Source organism: Sylvia atricapilla, chromosome 20 (genome assembly GCF_009819655.1).
Source record: "Sylvia atricapilla isolate bSylAtr1 chromosome 20, bSylAtr1.pri, whole genome shotgun sequence".
Lineage (NCBI taxonomy): Eukaryota > Metazoa > Chordata > Aves > Passeriformes > Sylviidae > Sylvia > Sylvia atricapilla.
The window spans coordinates 6,702,459-6,717,695 of record NC_089159.1 but is presented as its reverse complement, the minus strand read 5'-3'; the positions used below and the strand labels follow the sequence as shown (position 1 = coordinate 6,717,695).

Below are 15,237 nucleotides of genomic sequence, written 5' to 3'. Positions count from 1 at the left end.
GTAGTTTGAGTTACAGAGGTGCTCTAAGAGCACTGCCACAAATGAACTCTGCCAAGTCAGGGAAGGCACAGCCAGTGGGAACTCACCCCTCCACTCCCTTCATATCAATGCTGATATCTATAGTGAGCAGTGCCTCGTCCTCTGCCAGGCTCATTTTCAGGAACTGGTCATCTCTCAGCTCCTTCACAGGCTTGTTCTTCATATATTTAAAGGAATAGGCATAGTGGGCTTCATCAATATCCTGGGAAGAGGAGAGACAGTCAGCATGCACACAGGGCACTCGTGAAGAAAGATCCTTCTGTATGCCACAGCAGACAATGGTTTTTATTCAATTTTATTCAGCCCTATGCCTGCCAATCTGCATTTCCTTCCCCAGCAGGACACAGTGGAATTGCTACCCAGTCCCAGAGAAACAGAGACTGTTTCAATAATTGAAAGCAACATCTCATCTGGTAAAATGCTGAGACTTAAAATGCAGCAAGCTGCTGAGCTGGGCTCTGAGATTTACTCAGAGTTGCCACTGACATGGGAGAACAACCATTTGTACTTTATTTAGATCCTTCCCTGAAGTGACTCACAGAGTCAGAGCTCCCTTCCTTACCTTCTTCCCCTTTTTGGTTGGTGAAATGTTGATTTTAGCTCGTTCTTGGAAAGTCTGTCTCAGCACCTGTCTGACCAAGGGCTCCCTGGCGATCTGCAAAGCCACCATGTACCGTGCTCCCTCCAGCACTGCTTCCGGGCTTGGGAACTGACTACAAGCAAAAAGGCAACGTGAAGGCTTAGAGGAATGTCCCCAGATCCTCTCACTTGTGTTACATCCACAGTAACTCCACAAAGAACTCCCCCCTCCACTGACCTACACACATAGTCCTTGGCCAGCTCCAGGGGCTCCGCAGGGAACTGCTCTGTCTCGTGACGCTGGTAACTGTCTCGGAGATTCTCTCCAAACTGCTCAGGTGTCAGACCAAATTTCTTAGCCAAGCCATCTGGTAAAAGAAAAAAAAAAACCAAATGAAAAGTCAATGAGGACAAGGGTATTGTAGCTAATAGCAAGCAAAACTCCCAGTCTTCCTTCCACAGGTGAGTCACAGCACCCTGCAGAGGAGGTGGGCCAGGCCACTGCACGCTCAGCAGGACAGAGCAGAGCCTTACCCAGCCCAGCTGCCTGGCAGATGGTGTACATATCCCTTCGGGAGGCCTGCTTCAGCTCAGGCCCCTTCTGCTCATCATCCTCTGCATCCTCCCCTTCACCTGTAGGAAGGATACATTAGAGAGGCATCCAGACAGCTGGAGAGTGTCAGAAGCACAATAAGGAGATTAAACACTGTGCAACAGAGTCCCTAAATCCCACAAACGCATCTCAAAGGTCACATTGGCCTTAAAATTATTCAGGGTTGGAAAAAGATCCTGGAAACACTATCTACAGTGTCACTCTTGCAGTTTTACTAGGAGTACCTCTGGGGTGCACTTTAGAATATACACCAAGTTTGCTGATGCCACCCCTGCCACAAGGGGTGGCATTCATATTCCATTGGAAAGCACCTTGTGTGGCAAACCTTAAACACTTTGAAAGGTGCCTGAAAGACCTGGAACCAACTTGAGACAGAATGACCAGCAGAGATGCTTTGTGCAAGCACATGGGCTTTTCACCTATCTTTCTTCCTAGTCTTTCAAACCAGGACTTTTAAGCAGCCCACAAGGAGAAAACTATCAAATGTGGGGAGACAAACCTTCCTCTTCTTCACCATCCTCCCGGATACGCTTTTGCTTTTTGTGTGCAGCCTTGGCAGCATTCTGCATCTTGGGGATGTCTCTCCCATAGTACAGCAGGAAGTGATTGTACACGTCCTTCAGCTCGTCCATGGACTGCACGTCCTTCAGCCTACAGAAAGCCAGCATGTTACACCCTGCCTGCAGCCAGGTCATGCTCAGAACACTCAAGGAATCTGCTCTGACTCAGGTCAGGCAGAAGAGGAGCCCTTGGATTCACCTCCCAAAAGAATTTTAAGTATTTCTCATTATTGGCTTTGTGAGTGCTCTGCAGTGGCCAGAGCACCTGTGCTATTTGGGCAAGTTAATGGACATTTTAAGTCATTTTGGAATGAATATAGAAGTCCTGTCACCCTACCTCTCCATGTCAGTAGTATCCAGGGCCCTTATTCCATCAGCCAAGGGCTTGTCTGGGTCAGCAGAGATTTGCTCATACTGGTAGGCCTGCATCTTCTCAAATAGTCGTGTCAGGTTCTGCTTGCGGATCTTCAGCTGGGTCCACTGACATGAGAACAAAAGAATTCCAGTGAACACCTCACTGAAGTATGTTATCTGTCTCCTCCCTTCCCAAACAGGGACTTCTAGGATTTGGGGATATTTGTCATATAAAAAAATTATCACTAAAATCTTCATCCACTGTCAAAGCCAAATGTGATGTGTGGCAGGTCTCATCTCAGAGATGTATTATATTAACAGAAAAAAAACCAAAATCCAGGTTTGGATCTGACACTGCTGGCAGGAAATGTCACTACACAAAAGGAACTCAGTGAAGGGGAAGGATTTTTTTGAATCCTATTTTGTCAGATATCCTTTTACCACCACATGACAGCAAAAATGCAAAAACACATGGGTAAAAACCCCAAACATGGCCAAAACAAACTCCTGAAAGTATCAGGCTAGGTAGGAGGACAAATGCTGATGAGCCAACCAGCAATGAAATATTCCTCACCTTCTCATCCCACTGCCAGACCCTCCACAGGTCGTTGATGTGCAGCTCTGGCTCCACATACTCCTTTCTGTAGAAGGCGATGAATGGGACCTGGGTCAGAAATGAGACTCATCATCCCTGTGCAGGGGACTGGGCTGTTCCTGGCAGCCAGGAGCCCAGACAGAGCTCATGTTCCCCAAGGGACAACAAACTAATGGGGCAGCTCTTACTCCACCAAAAAATACACCACATAGGCCAAAAAACTTCTGCAACATCAGGCAACACCTCAGAGAACAGATTGGATGGACTGAGCAAGGCTCAAGAGAAATTCCCCCATCTCATTCAGCCTCAACTTGTCCAGAATTATGGAAAGACAATGATGGCAGCTCTGTCAAACAGGCCCTAAAAACCTGCATTCCCACAGCTCACATAAGATGAGTTGCAATTCCCAATGGAGCATCATTTCATCACAGGAGAAGCAACCAGGGATAGTACCTCAGCCCCTTCTGTGTGCCCTAAATGTTTCCAGAAGCCCTGCTAATCCTGTCAGGAAAAGGGGACAGATCTTGGTAATGAAGAAAAGTTGCAGATTACCTCAAAATGCTGATTTCTCATGAAATTCAGGGCTTCTTTAATCTTCTGGATGGTGCTGGGCCCCTTGCGACTGAAGCTGCTGGCTTGTCCACGGTCAAGGTAGTCAGAAGTTTCCTGAAAAGGAGAAACACATTGTGTTCAATATCTTCCTGAGCTGATACCCTAAAAGGGCAGCCCCAGGTTAAGGCTGAGAAACTGTGGTTCTTTCCACTTCTTTGTGCTCCTTTTTGCTCTGTTTCATGGATGCAAAAATGAAGACACACATGTCAAATGACCAGCTCAAAACCAGAAATTAAAGTGCTACTGGACACCACATTCCTATCAGCAGAGCCCTGGAAAAAGTCCCAGGCACAGTCCTTTACCTGCAAGGAGATGGTAGGCGTTGCAAATGCATTCCTATAAATCCAGTCAGCTTCCTCCTCCAGCTCATCATCTTCAGCACTCTTCACTGGGATGGATCTCAGCTGGGAAGAGACAACAGCATGAGCAGAGGCATATGCAACACCAGGGCTTGCACTGCCACATTTCCAAGAAACCTGGAAATTGCTGTTTTGACCTGCAGGTTACCTCTGGGGACCCTCACCTAGGGGGTGCCAAGGATATCACTTCAATGTCTGCACCTTCTGAGCACACAGGAAACTGCATTGGCTTTACACTAGATAAAAGGAGCTACAATCTGTGAAAGGCCTGTGGAAAGGCCTGCAATGGTGCAAAGTCTGCTGTGAAAATCAGGTGAGGATATCTCCACTTCCCACCAGACTCCCAAATTTACTGCAGTTAAATATTCTGTTCCAATTTATCTGTGCCTTGCTACCACTTTTGTTTCTGCAGCCACAGAGTAACAGATGATAAAGCAGCTCCAAAGCCTCTCTGGGCACTCAGTCTCAGCCACTTCTTTTTCAGAGGTGCTGCTCTAATCACCACTGACATCCATGAAGACGACGTGTGTGAACAGGTCACCTACAGCCAGAAGATATCACAGACAGTACTTCCTTCTGTGGCACAGACTGGCATGGGGAAGAATGTTCTCTGGAAAACTGGCAGCTTCACACATCCCATTGCACAGAGAAGGGTAATAAACCTCTGCACATAATGACACTAACATACACTAAAGGGAGATGAATTTCTCAGTGAAAATCTGAACACAGTGTAAAATCAAGGCAAAAATATGAGACACCAGAAGGATTCCTCACAGCACAAACAGCACTTTGTAAGTCTCATCACCCTGAGTGAAGTCAGTTACAGCAGTTGTGTTGGGTGGCATAGAGGTAAGCTAGAAAGCTTCCCATGTTTTCTCTGGCACAGCATCTTGCCCTCCATATGTCCAGCTCAAGGGATTCCTAACATCATCCAGCACAAAGCCATCTCAGCAGAGCCTAAGCCCTGCACTTCAGCAATGCAACACTGGCACCCAGTGGCCACAGGGAAGTTGTGACTGGAGCTAAACCCATATTCACACAGATACAACAGCTCCCATGTCCCTGATATGTCTGAACGAAGTTTTAACCTGCACATTTGACAGGTAGGGTCATCAAAGAGGTAAAAAGACATTCCAAAACCCATCCAGCAGTTTGCCAGACTGCAGGTGCCAGGCCTGGGAGCCAAAACACTTCTGCCTGCGGAGCTGCAGCCCTTTGCCTCACCTGGAACCTCTCAGGCATGTCTGTCATGCGGATCTCGTTGTCCTGGTCTGTGAGGTGGCTGCTCTCCAGCTCACTGGGCTCGTACATCTCGAAGATGCTGCGGCGGCTGACGCGTTTCTTGGCCGTCTTCTTGGGCCGCACGCGCGTCTCCCCTTCGGCTTCCTCATCCTCATACTCGTACTCCTCCTCCATCTCCTCGTCGTACTCGTTGTACTTCTCAAACTCATCGTAGTCAAAGTCCACGCCAAAGATTTCCTGGGCCTCCTGCAAAGCACTGGAAAGCAAAAAAACCCAAACTCTATTGCTCAGCCTCACAGTGCAGCTCACAGAACATCTTTACAGCCACGCACAGGAGGCATGGGGAACTGTCTGAGCTTTAGTGTTCCACCCAGGCTAAAAAAATCACGGACAGGTACAAACTCTGAGCTTTACTGCAAATATTTCTCTTAAGGGCCTAATTTTGGTGTCTCTTTAAAAAAATCCAGGGGAAAAAAGAAAGGAGTCACACATTTTAGAAATTGCACACTAAAAGCTCTATTTCTAAATTTATCAGGTTTCTTCTGGGAAAAAGACCAGCAGTACCCAACCACAAGCTGAATCACTCTGCAGATGCAATATCCAAATAAGCTGAGCACTATTTTCAAGGCTCCAGGCCAACTTCCTATCAATACTTACGCATCTGTGTATCCTGGAAGCTTCTTTCTCCATTTTGGCTTCTTCAGAGGTTGTCCATCATCATCCACAATGAAGTCATCAATGTCTGGACATTGAGAAACAATTCAGTGGTTAGGGAACTTGGATATAGAACTGGTATCTCTGACAAAGCTCAGCCAGTGCTACTATGAGCCTCCACCACACACTTAGGCTGCTGCTGGCTCTCATTCGGCCCAGCTCCCCACATCATCTCCTACACCAATCTCACAAAGTCCAGGAGCCTGAACCACAGTAACAAGCTGGAACAAACTTCCAGGCAAAGCCATTTGAGTTGCAGCTCAGTGCACTGAAAATACATCCAGGAAAGGCCTGGCTGCTTTGCACAGCAGAAAGAATTCTCAAAACTTTTTAGGTATGGTAATAGCAGCAGTGACAGGTTGATGCTGAAGAGGAGCAGGGCAGGTATGCACTGTGCTGTGAGGTACTAAACAGTGCCTTGAGTGTCTTCCTCTGAAGCATTTTCATTTTTGAGGCAGCTTAGGGGAGGTGTTCAAGACCTCAGCACACATAATGTGCTCCTGCACAAAGTGGTTCAGACAGAGAAACTAAACCTGTCACCCAGAAACGTTTAATTCTAAGTAAGGACTGCACTAATCAGACCAGTAAGAGCTTCACTATGACAGGGTCACAGCCTTTTGGATACTTCTAGTTCAGAGAAAGTCTGAACTTTGTTCCTGTGTTTTAATCTTAGGAGAAACATTGGATGTAACTGACCATCCACACTCACCAGATTCATCTTCCTCCTCCTCCTCTTCCTCCTCCTGTGGAGCAACAGGAGCTTCCACAGCTTCCCCTCCTTCCTCGCCTTCACCATCCTGAAAGATTTCTTCAGCAATGGCTTCCTTCTCATGTTCTTCCTTTCCATAATCTTCTGCTTCATCGTCCTCATCATCGGACATTTTTCGCACACGCCTGAATTTTTGCTGCAAGGAAAATTCCGTGTTAGTGCTCACAATTTCTTGCTCAGCACTGCAGGATGGAGCAGGATGGAGCCCAGCACAGCACAAGGGAGAAGAGCCACCCCCTCAGGAGCTGTGCCACTTGCATGCTTGTCACCACCAGTGCTGGCCTGGCTGATGTGACTTCAATGTTACAGAAAGAGCTTTAGAGCCCGTAACGGCCTGTGCTGACCTTGAGGTTAGCAGCACACATGAATGAAAGATGAGACTGCCCTGAAGAGATGGAAAGGGAGGAGCACAGCAGACTTTAGGAACAAGAAAAAAAGTGTTTTGCAAACTCTGAGAAGCCAGGTCCCAGTTGTTTGGGCGGGAGAGATCCTGCTTCCTTCAAGACCCAGCTCTCCCTTTCCAAGAGGGCAGGAGCTGATGGAAGGCAGGCTGGAGCCCACCCTCCTCTGCTAAAACACACCACAGCACTAACAGCAGCATGGGAACACAACTCACTCTTTTGACTTTAACGCCCAAGTTTTCTTCAATGAGGTCAAAGTCATCATCCTCCAGGCGGTCATCAAAAGCTAAAGAAGACAGCAGAGCTAAGTTACACTCTCCTTTTCCTAATCTGGGAATGCACTAAGACCAAAAGGGTCCAGTTTACCCAGCTCATGCAGACCAGGGCAGAGGGTGCTCTCTGCCAGCATTACACCGTGCCTTGGTGGTAACAATCATGACAAAACTTACTGCGCTTTCTCTTTTTGTGGCCAACATCATCCTCGGAGTCTCCAGAGTCACTGGCTTCCTCCTCCTCTTCCTCATCATCATCATCATTAATGAATCCTTTCAGGTTCCCCTGTTCATCCTGATCATCGAGGTTCAGCTCCTCTTCTTCCTCATCTGGGATGGAGAGCAGCACGTGTCAGACATTTATTGGTTATCCACTGAGACCTGTGCAAGCAGCATCTTCCTCCACACCATCCACCACGGAGTTTTAACTGAACACTTTTACTGACACAGAACCCAGCCAGCTGCTCTGGCCACATCCCCACTCTTTGCCTCATGCTCTCTCTGCAGAGGGAACAGGTGGAGTAGTCACACTGGAAGAGTTCCTCTGCTTTTACTATTTACTATCAAACTGTGACTGCAAGTCCCATGGGGGTGAGGCAGCATATTTTTTATCGCCAATTATAAAAACCACTTGGAGCACTTGGAGGAAGAGAAGCACTCAAACAGCTGAGATTATGGACTACAGATGGCCCTGCTATTATAGCACAGTTATTGCTCCATCTGCAGAGCCACAGGATGCAGAATAGAACAGCAATGAACACAGACAATTTAGTAAACTCACCATCCTCATCTTCTTCTACAAACTTCTTGGTTACTCTGGGTACAACCTCTCCATCCTGGTTGTACTCCTCCTCTGACTCCTCTGCTTCGCTCTCCACGAAGTCAGACATGGCTGCAGCCTCTCACACAGCAGCTGGGGAAAGAGGAAACATCCCTGGCATCAGCTGAGCAAGCAGAACACAAGCACTTCCCCCTTCAGGTTTTGGAGAGAAGGCAGCTAAAGCGAGCAGGGTTTCAAATTAGCTCCAGAGGCCCTGAAATTACCCAGTGTCCATGCCTGGACATCCCTGTCACCAGAGATTAGGCAGGAGAAGGCAGCAGCCAAGAGCTGCCAGCTCCTGCCAACCCGTGTCTGGGTGAGGAGGGCAGGAGCTGTCACAGCAACACTCCCAGCTGGAACGTGCACACAGCCTCCATCCCATCCACACCCTCCCACACACTGGGAAAGCTCCCACTGATGCTGCACAGTGTCAGGCACACAGCCCAACTAATTAGGATCTTAATATGATTAATCCTCACTCAGTTAACGAATCCAGGGTGACCCTGAAAAGGGCCTTGGCTGAGCTGCGATCACTGGCTGTAAGTGAGACTCTGCAGAGTCCACAGAGCAAACTGGAGAGAGGTCTGGGGGTCCTGGGTTGGGGCAGGGGGTTTGTGGCTGCCCACAAGCCACAGAGTCACAGCCAGGATTTTCCATGCCAGGGGCCTCCAGCCAGAGTTGAGGAAGCAACAAGAAAATGATAAAAACGGGTATATTTTATATAACCAAAAAATTTTGTTTGATGCTTTTCCCAACTGGAGTTTCTGAAAACAACATAAATCAAGCTTGGCACAAAGGAAAGTGTTAGCCAAGTTTTGTCTCTCTGAGCCTTCCACTTCTGGTGGTTACAAACCCACCGGTATTTTTAAAATTTTCTAAGGAAGTTTTTTTTTTAACCTCTTTTTGCATACATCAAAACAACTGAACCTTACAAGAGTCAGCTATGAGGAAAACCAACTCCTCAAATGAGTGAGGATAAAAATGCCAGCCCAGGAAGAAGTACAGGCCTTTGGGAAGGAGCAGTACAAAAAGCAGTTCAGAGGTGTCAGATCTAAAGCCAAAACCTCCATGTTAAATTACATCTGATGTAATTCAACACACAAACACGTAAAAACAACAGAGTAAAAAAACAGATGAGGAAAGAATTCCATATGGCAGGGAATGATACCTAAACAAACACTCTTCCAAATATTCCCATAATCATTTCCCCACTGCAAACAACCCGCTGAAGGAAATCAGTCCCATACGGGACAACCTGATCAAGGCTTTGCCATGACACTTCCTGCGTGCAGGATTTCTTGTTCTGCCCTGAGATCCACACATCTGCTGCACAAACACAACAACTTGGGGAAAAAAAGGGACTTAGTGCTCAGTTAGAGTTAAAAGGTCCAAGGATGACCTTTTAAGTCTTAAAATATGAGCAGCTCCAAAGGAACGTGTCATCCGTATCTCATTAAAGAAAACCCACAACAAAGATGAGGGAAAGACCTCTGCTAGATATCAGACACGAGTGGAGAGAGCAGCTCATCCTCCTTGGCTGCAGAATATGTGGTTCTGGCCAACTTCTATGCAAGATGCTCCAGACAAGGAGAAATCACAGCAGGCCAAGGCTACTGCTCTGCATCCAGACAGAACATGGCTGCTCTGGCTCAGTGTGGGATCCTCACCCTCAAGAGGACACTTTAGAAGTCAAACACTGGTATTTAGGCATCCCTCTCAGAAATAACACCTCAGAGGGCAGCACTGATGCCAGTTAAATGTGTGTTCCTGATGCAAATGCCACTTATGAATCGCGTGACTACACATAATAGAGAAACAGGGATTATGTTTACCAGCCTGGGTATGAATATTCTGTCAACTTCACACTTTCTCACCAATCCTCCTGCTCCAGGTATTCACCAGGGTGTATTAACATGCACAAACCTGCAGACTGAGTGGCTTTTCCTAGAGCATTTTCAACTCTACTAACCTCGTTTGTCTCCTGTCCATGATCAATATACAAACCCACCTTGTGAAAGTACCACATCCAATTTCACCACTCTCTGCCAGTGAAGGATTTAGCTCACGATTCCAACTTTCCTCCTCATCACTTACTCTAAAATTTCCTGACAATTTTACTCCATGTCAATTCAAATTTGTCTGAACACAGGGAACAAATAGGACTTGAGAAAACCATCTAATTTAATGATCCAGCCAAGCAGGTTCCACACAAGCCAACCACCCACCAACGCGGGTGCTTTCAGCTCCAGCAAAATTCATCTCAGGACAGCAGGGATGTCACTTAGAACAGAAAACAGAAGCAAGATGTTAAACCAAGTATGGATTAAAGGTGCTTCTCCCACCCTCTGTGCCAGAGAGGCTTAATTTGAAACAAAACAAGTCAGGAAAGCGGGCAGAGGTGCAGAAGCAGAACTTGGTGTGGTCACACAGGGAGAGACCTGAGGAGGGTTTACAGACTCTGGACCAAGGAGTGTTGGGCCAGCCCAGCTGTTTTGATCAGGACTGTCTGTACTTTGCTCAGCTCAAGGGCACAGTGGCACTGATCCAGAGTCCACAAGCTCCTTTTAACTGGGACCGTTGAGTTCTGATCAGGTCAGGCCCAAGATGGACATCGGCCGCAGACTCTGTGAGGTGAGGCAGGGCCTTTAGAACAAGTGCTGCTTTGTCAGAACTTGAGGACCTCATAAATCATTCACACATCCAGATATTTCCTGGCTACTCAGAACATTGGGAATAGAAAAGTCCCTCAAGAGCTTCACCTGAGCAGGTGTGGGGTGAGAGAAAGCAGAAATATCTGACACTCTCCCAGCTACAGGGATGCCACCTAAGGCAGAAGACCTCACTGGTGTTGAGAGAATAGCCAAGCAGTGTCCTCAGAGCAAGAATATATTTAATATTCAGCAATCAACCTCAGGATAGCAGTGTGGATACACAAACCAACAAAGCTAGGTGCTCATCTTGGCTTTAGGACAGCATGGGTGTAGGAAAGACAGTTCTTGACTTCTCCCTCCCCTTTGTGGAAGAAACTACATCAATCTCACATTAGCACTTGTTTTATGGTTTTTTTTTTTTTCTGGGGTGGCAGATAACTTGGGCAGGGATGGTTCTAACCTCTACCACTTCATGATTCAACTCACAGCCCATTTAGGATCACAGATCCAAGGAACCACACAGAACCAAAGCCACCACTGAACATCTCGCTCAGTTCTCATGGCCACATTTCAAACGGTCAGACTGCAGATGATTCAAAAAGCTCTATGAGAATAAGAGAGCTGGGGAACTCCACTCAAAATGCAGAGCCTAAAGAAGCCAAATCTATCAATTTTGTCAATTAAATGCTCATGAAATTCATTTTAGCACAGTCCAAGTACATCCACAAGAATCCGAGACTGACAACAAATGTCTGACTAGGAAAAACCCAAATGAACTGCAAACACCACTTTTTCACCCCCTGAAGCTCTCAGTGAATTTCTCAGTGAAATCAATATGAGTTTTCTTAAAATAAAATAAAAAGCAAGCCATGGTTGAGATGGAACGTGTGGATTTAACACTTATTACTAAGCAATGATCTTCAGGCTGCGTCCCACCACAGAACTCAGACAAAATCATCTTGGCATCTTTTAATTTGAAGCTTATGAGCCTAACAGAAACATCCCTGTGAAGCATCACAAGGCACTCACACCATAAGAAACTACTCTCACAGGGACCCCAATGCTGAGCTCTTCCTCACAGGCATTTCTTGGTATCCACGTGGACCTCTGATGGCTACTGGGGCCTGCCATCAGCCCTGCCATCAGCAATTGATCATTTCATATTTAGCTTTTACAGCTGTTTCACAGATTTCTGAAGTCTGCATGTAAACCTGACACTCCCACCCTGCTCGGTGGCAGGAACACGGGGACCAACGCTGGGGAAAGTGCAGGCAGCCACCACAGCTCGGGAACTTCCCATACCTGCTTTGTTGGTTTTCATGCTCCTGTTGGTCCCGCCACCCCCGATGCTATCAGGTGGCAGCACGTCCTGTGGCAGGGTGACACATTTAATAGCATGTTGTGTGAAAAAGCACTTCCGCCTGTTTATTTTAGCCCTGCTGCATCAGAATTTCCGGTCAGAAACAGAAAACTGATGCTCCCTCCTCGCTTTCTCTGACCTGCTCGTGACTTCATGTACCTGGATCGTATCTCCTGGCAGCAAGCTTCTCCCCTAAGGTGAGGACATGAAAGCTCTGCTTGCCCAAAAACCTGCTCTGCTCCTGCCCCTGCCTTCTCCAGCCCTCTCTTTTTGGGATGGTCTAACCAGAATTGCCAGGACACAACCTGCCAACCATTTTACTCAGCAGCATTACAATGTTTTCTATTTCATTCTGTCCTTCTTTAAAGTAATTTCAAAACATCCCTCTCAGGCTACAATGGGGTGTTGAAGTTGTTTTAAAAGAAACAATTGTTGAGACATCTACTGCTCATCCCTGAATAACCAGAGCTGACATAGAGCCAATTTTGTCGTGTTCGTTACCTTCCTTGTACCTTTTGTCACATCTCATTTACCACACTAGCACTCCCACCCAGTGTTATCTAGTCTCTGCAACTCCCTACAGTTTAATTAGGCTAAATAATTTAGGAGTAACGCTCCTTCTCTACATCATCGTATTTAGGGAAAGAAAACAGCAGCGGAGATGACTGTGAAACTCCACAATAACCTCACTCTCCTATGAGCACCAATCGTTTGCCACCTTTTAGTCATTTATTAAACCCCAAAGGGCTTTCCCAGGCCCTTGGCGTTCCAGGGAGCACCTCTCCAGAAGCTTGGAAAGCCCAATGCGGTGGTCTGGGAATTACACCTGCGGAGTAGAGATCCGAGAACCACACCTAGAGACTAGGAGGACCCAGGCGTGGTGAGAAACGAAGGTCAGACCCTTTCCCCCACTGCAAGGAAAGCATCCCGATGCTCCCCAGGCCATCGCCTGACATCCCCAGCTGTTCCCCCCGTGCCGGCGCCACCCCCGCAGCCCCGGCCCCGGGAGAGCCGCCCTCGACCCCGGCCACCGCCTCGCCTCCTCCGGGCCCTGCCCGCCGCCGCCCCGGGAGGCTGCTGCTGCCGCCAGCCCCACCCACGGCCACCCCCGGGGCCGCACCGGGGCGGCCGCCGCCGCCTCACCCCCGCACCGGGGCCCGCGGCGCAGCCCGGCACCAACCTCGGCGAGGTCCCCGCCGCCTTCACCGGGGCTCGGAGCCGCCGCGGCGCCGGGCCGGCCGTGACGCGCGGGCCGGGACAAACGCGGCTTCGGCCTTCACCTGATAAGGGACCCGCGTTCCCGGCCACCGCCGCCCCGCCGGGCCCGGCGCGGCCTTACCCGAGGGGCCGAGGGAAAATGGAGGCGGCGGCGGCGGCGAGCGCGGGGGGCGGAGCGGAGGAGCCGCGACCTCCCGGCGGGCGGAGCGGCCGCGCTTCCGCTTCCTGCGGGATGGAGGCGGCGCGGCGGCCGCTGCTGCTCCCGGTACTGCTGCCGCTGCTGCTCCCGGTACTGCTGCCGCTGCTGGTGGCGGCGTTGGGCGCGGCGGGGCGCGGCGGCCCCGGGCCCGTCACCTGCGGCTCCGTGGTGAAGCTGCTCAATGTGCGGCACAACGTGCGGCTGCATTCGCACGATGTGCGCTACGGCTCCGGTAACGTAGCGTCCCCCCTTCGCGGGATCCCTCGTGTAGGGCTGAGCTGGGTGTGATGGTGGTTCTCCCTCCTCGGCAGGCAGCGGGCAGCAGTCGGTGACCGGGGTGTCGGCGGCGGATGACGGGAACAGCTACTGGCGGGTGCGGGGCCGCACGGCCGCCGTGTGCCAGCGGGGCACGCCGGTGCGCTGCGGACAGGCCATCCGCCTCACGCACCTGGGCACCGGCCGCAACCTGCACAGCCACCGCTTCACCTCGCCGCTCTCCGGGAACCAGGTACCGCCCGGGGATCACCACCCCCGGGTTCCGTGTCTCCCCCTGGGCATGACGGGGCCCGCCTTGTCGCTCGGGTCTCGGCGGGTCCCCTGAGTCCCTGCTGGGTTGTCCCTGGCTCTGCCCATCCTGCCTGGGTTCCCCTCGTCCCCCGTGTTACTGCCAGCCTCACCTTATTGCCTATCAATCTCCTGGGTTCTCCCCCATGCGCCTACTAGCATTTCCTAATTCCTGGCCCCAGATATGTCCCCACTGGTCCCACCTTGTTCCCCAGTTCAGACTGGGTCTCTCCTCAGGTTGGGTCCCTACCAGCACTGCCTTGTTCCTTGGTCGCAGCTGTCTGTGCCAGCCCTGCCTTGTTCCCCAATCCCATCCGACTCCCCAGTGCCCTGCAAGTGCCTGAATCCCAAACAGACCCTCCCGGTCATAACCAGGTCCCTCCTTCCCCTAGGCCCAGCCCCTTTCTCTGCCCACCTCAACCCTCCTCTTCTTTTTTATCCTGTCCCCCAAACAAGCTGTTCTTCCCCCGCAGGAGGTAAGTGCATTCGGGGAGGCTGGCGAGGGCGACTACCTGGACGACTGGACCGTGGTGTGCAGTGGCACCTACTGGGTGCGGGACGATGAGGTGCGCTTCCAGCACACCTCCACCGACGTCTTCCTCTCAGTGACCGGGGAGCAGTACGGGCGGCCCATCCACGGGCAGAAGGAGGTGCACGGCATGGCCACCTCCAGCCAGAATAACTACTGGAAGGTGATGGAGGGCATCTTCATGCAGCCCAGCGAGACCTTCCAAATGGAGCAGTACCACGCCGAGTTGTGAGGGACAGACAGACTGATGCTGAGCGTCTGGGTGCTGCCCTGCTGTATTTGGGACTGCTGAGCCCAGGAGATGGCTCCTGTCCCCACCCTGGGATTGACACACACCCAACAATGACACACACCACTGACACAGGGCCCCAGCACAAAGCAGATCCCAATGTCCTGAATTTAATGTGGACCAGATTCCATTGTCCTAAATCTGACACTAAACAGGTCCCAGTGTCCAGACCTGACCCGAAGCAGCTCCCAACATCATAAAACCACTACAAAGCAGATCCCAGTGTCCCGACCTGACCCACAACAGAGCCCAATTTACTAGATCAGCACGAAGCAGGTCTGAACATCCCAGAGCCAAGCCCAACATCCAGACATGACCCAAAACCAATTTCCAAACCCCCACCCTGGCCCTTTTCAGCCCGCTCTGTCCAAGGACCTGCCCCTTAAAAGACTGCTGTCCCTGGGAGCTGTACCCCTTGCTGTACTCCAGACTGTTCCTCATGCCCTATGAGGACCTGCGGCCATAAAAGTGCTGAACTCTGCGCTGTGGTGTGGCTGT

The 15,237-nt window shown here is 50.1% G+C and overlaps 2 protein-coding genes across 3 annotated transcripts in view; one reads left to right on the top strand and one right to left on the bottom strand.

Annotated features, from left to right (window-relative positions):
• SUPT6H (SPT6 homolog, histone chaperone and transcription elongation factor) overlaps nt 1-13,328 on the bottom strand; it is a 26,642-nt gene extending 13,314 nt beyond the window's left edge. The window contains exons 1-16 of one of the 2 annotated variants that reach the window (XM_066333355.1): nt 13,280-13,328; nt 7,891-8,022; nt 7,287-7,439; nt 7,053-7,123; nt 6,377-6,572; nt 5,611-5,695; nt 4,936-5,209; nt 3,655-3,756; nt 3,293-3,406; nt 2,720-2,809; nt 2,129-2,271; nt 1,731-1,882; nt 1,153-1,251; nt 857-986; nt 602-752; nt 87-241 (exon numbers count right to left, since the gene is read on the bottom strand). In XM_066333355.1, the coding sequence (XP_066189452.1) occupies nt 87-241; nt 602-752; nt 857-986; nt 1,153-1,251; nt 1,731-1,882; nt 2,129-2,271; nt 2,720-2,809; nt 3,293-3,406; nt 3,655-3,756; nt 4,936-5,209; nt 5,611-5,695; nt 6,377-6,572; nt 7,053-7,123; nt 7,287-7,439; nt 7,891-7,999 (2,024 nt within the window). In that variant the 5' untranslated portion in view covers nt 8,000-8,022; nt 13,280-13,328. Of the gene's footprint in view, nt 1-86; nt 242-601; nt 753-856; nt 987-1,152; nt 1,252-1,730; nt 1,883-2,128; nt 2,272-2,719; nt 2,810-3,292; nt 3,407-3,654; nt 3,757-4,935; nt 5,210-5,610; nt 5,696-6,376; nt 6,573-7,052; nt 7,124-7,286; nt 7,440-7,890; nt 8,023-13,120 lie in introns of both variants that reach the window. The other variant, XM_066333354.1, reaches the window with a different exon arrangement.
• SDF2 (stromal cell derived factor 2) lies at nt 13,298-15,220 on the top strand. The gene is made up of 3 exons (XM_066333356.1): nt 13,298-13,589; nt 13,669-13,865; nt 14,395-15,220. Exons 1-3 carry the CDS (start codon nt 13,298-13,300, stop codon nt 14,680-14,682), a joined length of 777 nt encoding a protein of 258 aa, XP_066189453.1. The 3' UTR covers nt 14,683-15,220.
• Nucleotides 15,221-15,237: the final 17 nt, after the last annotated feature.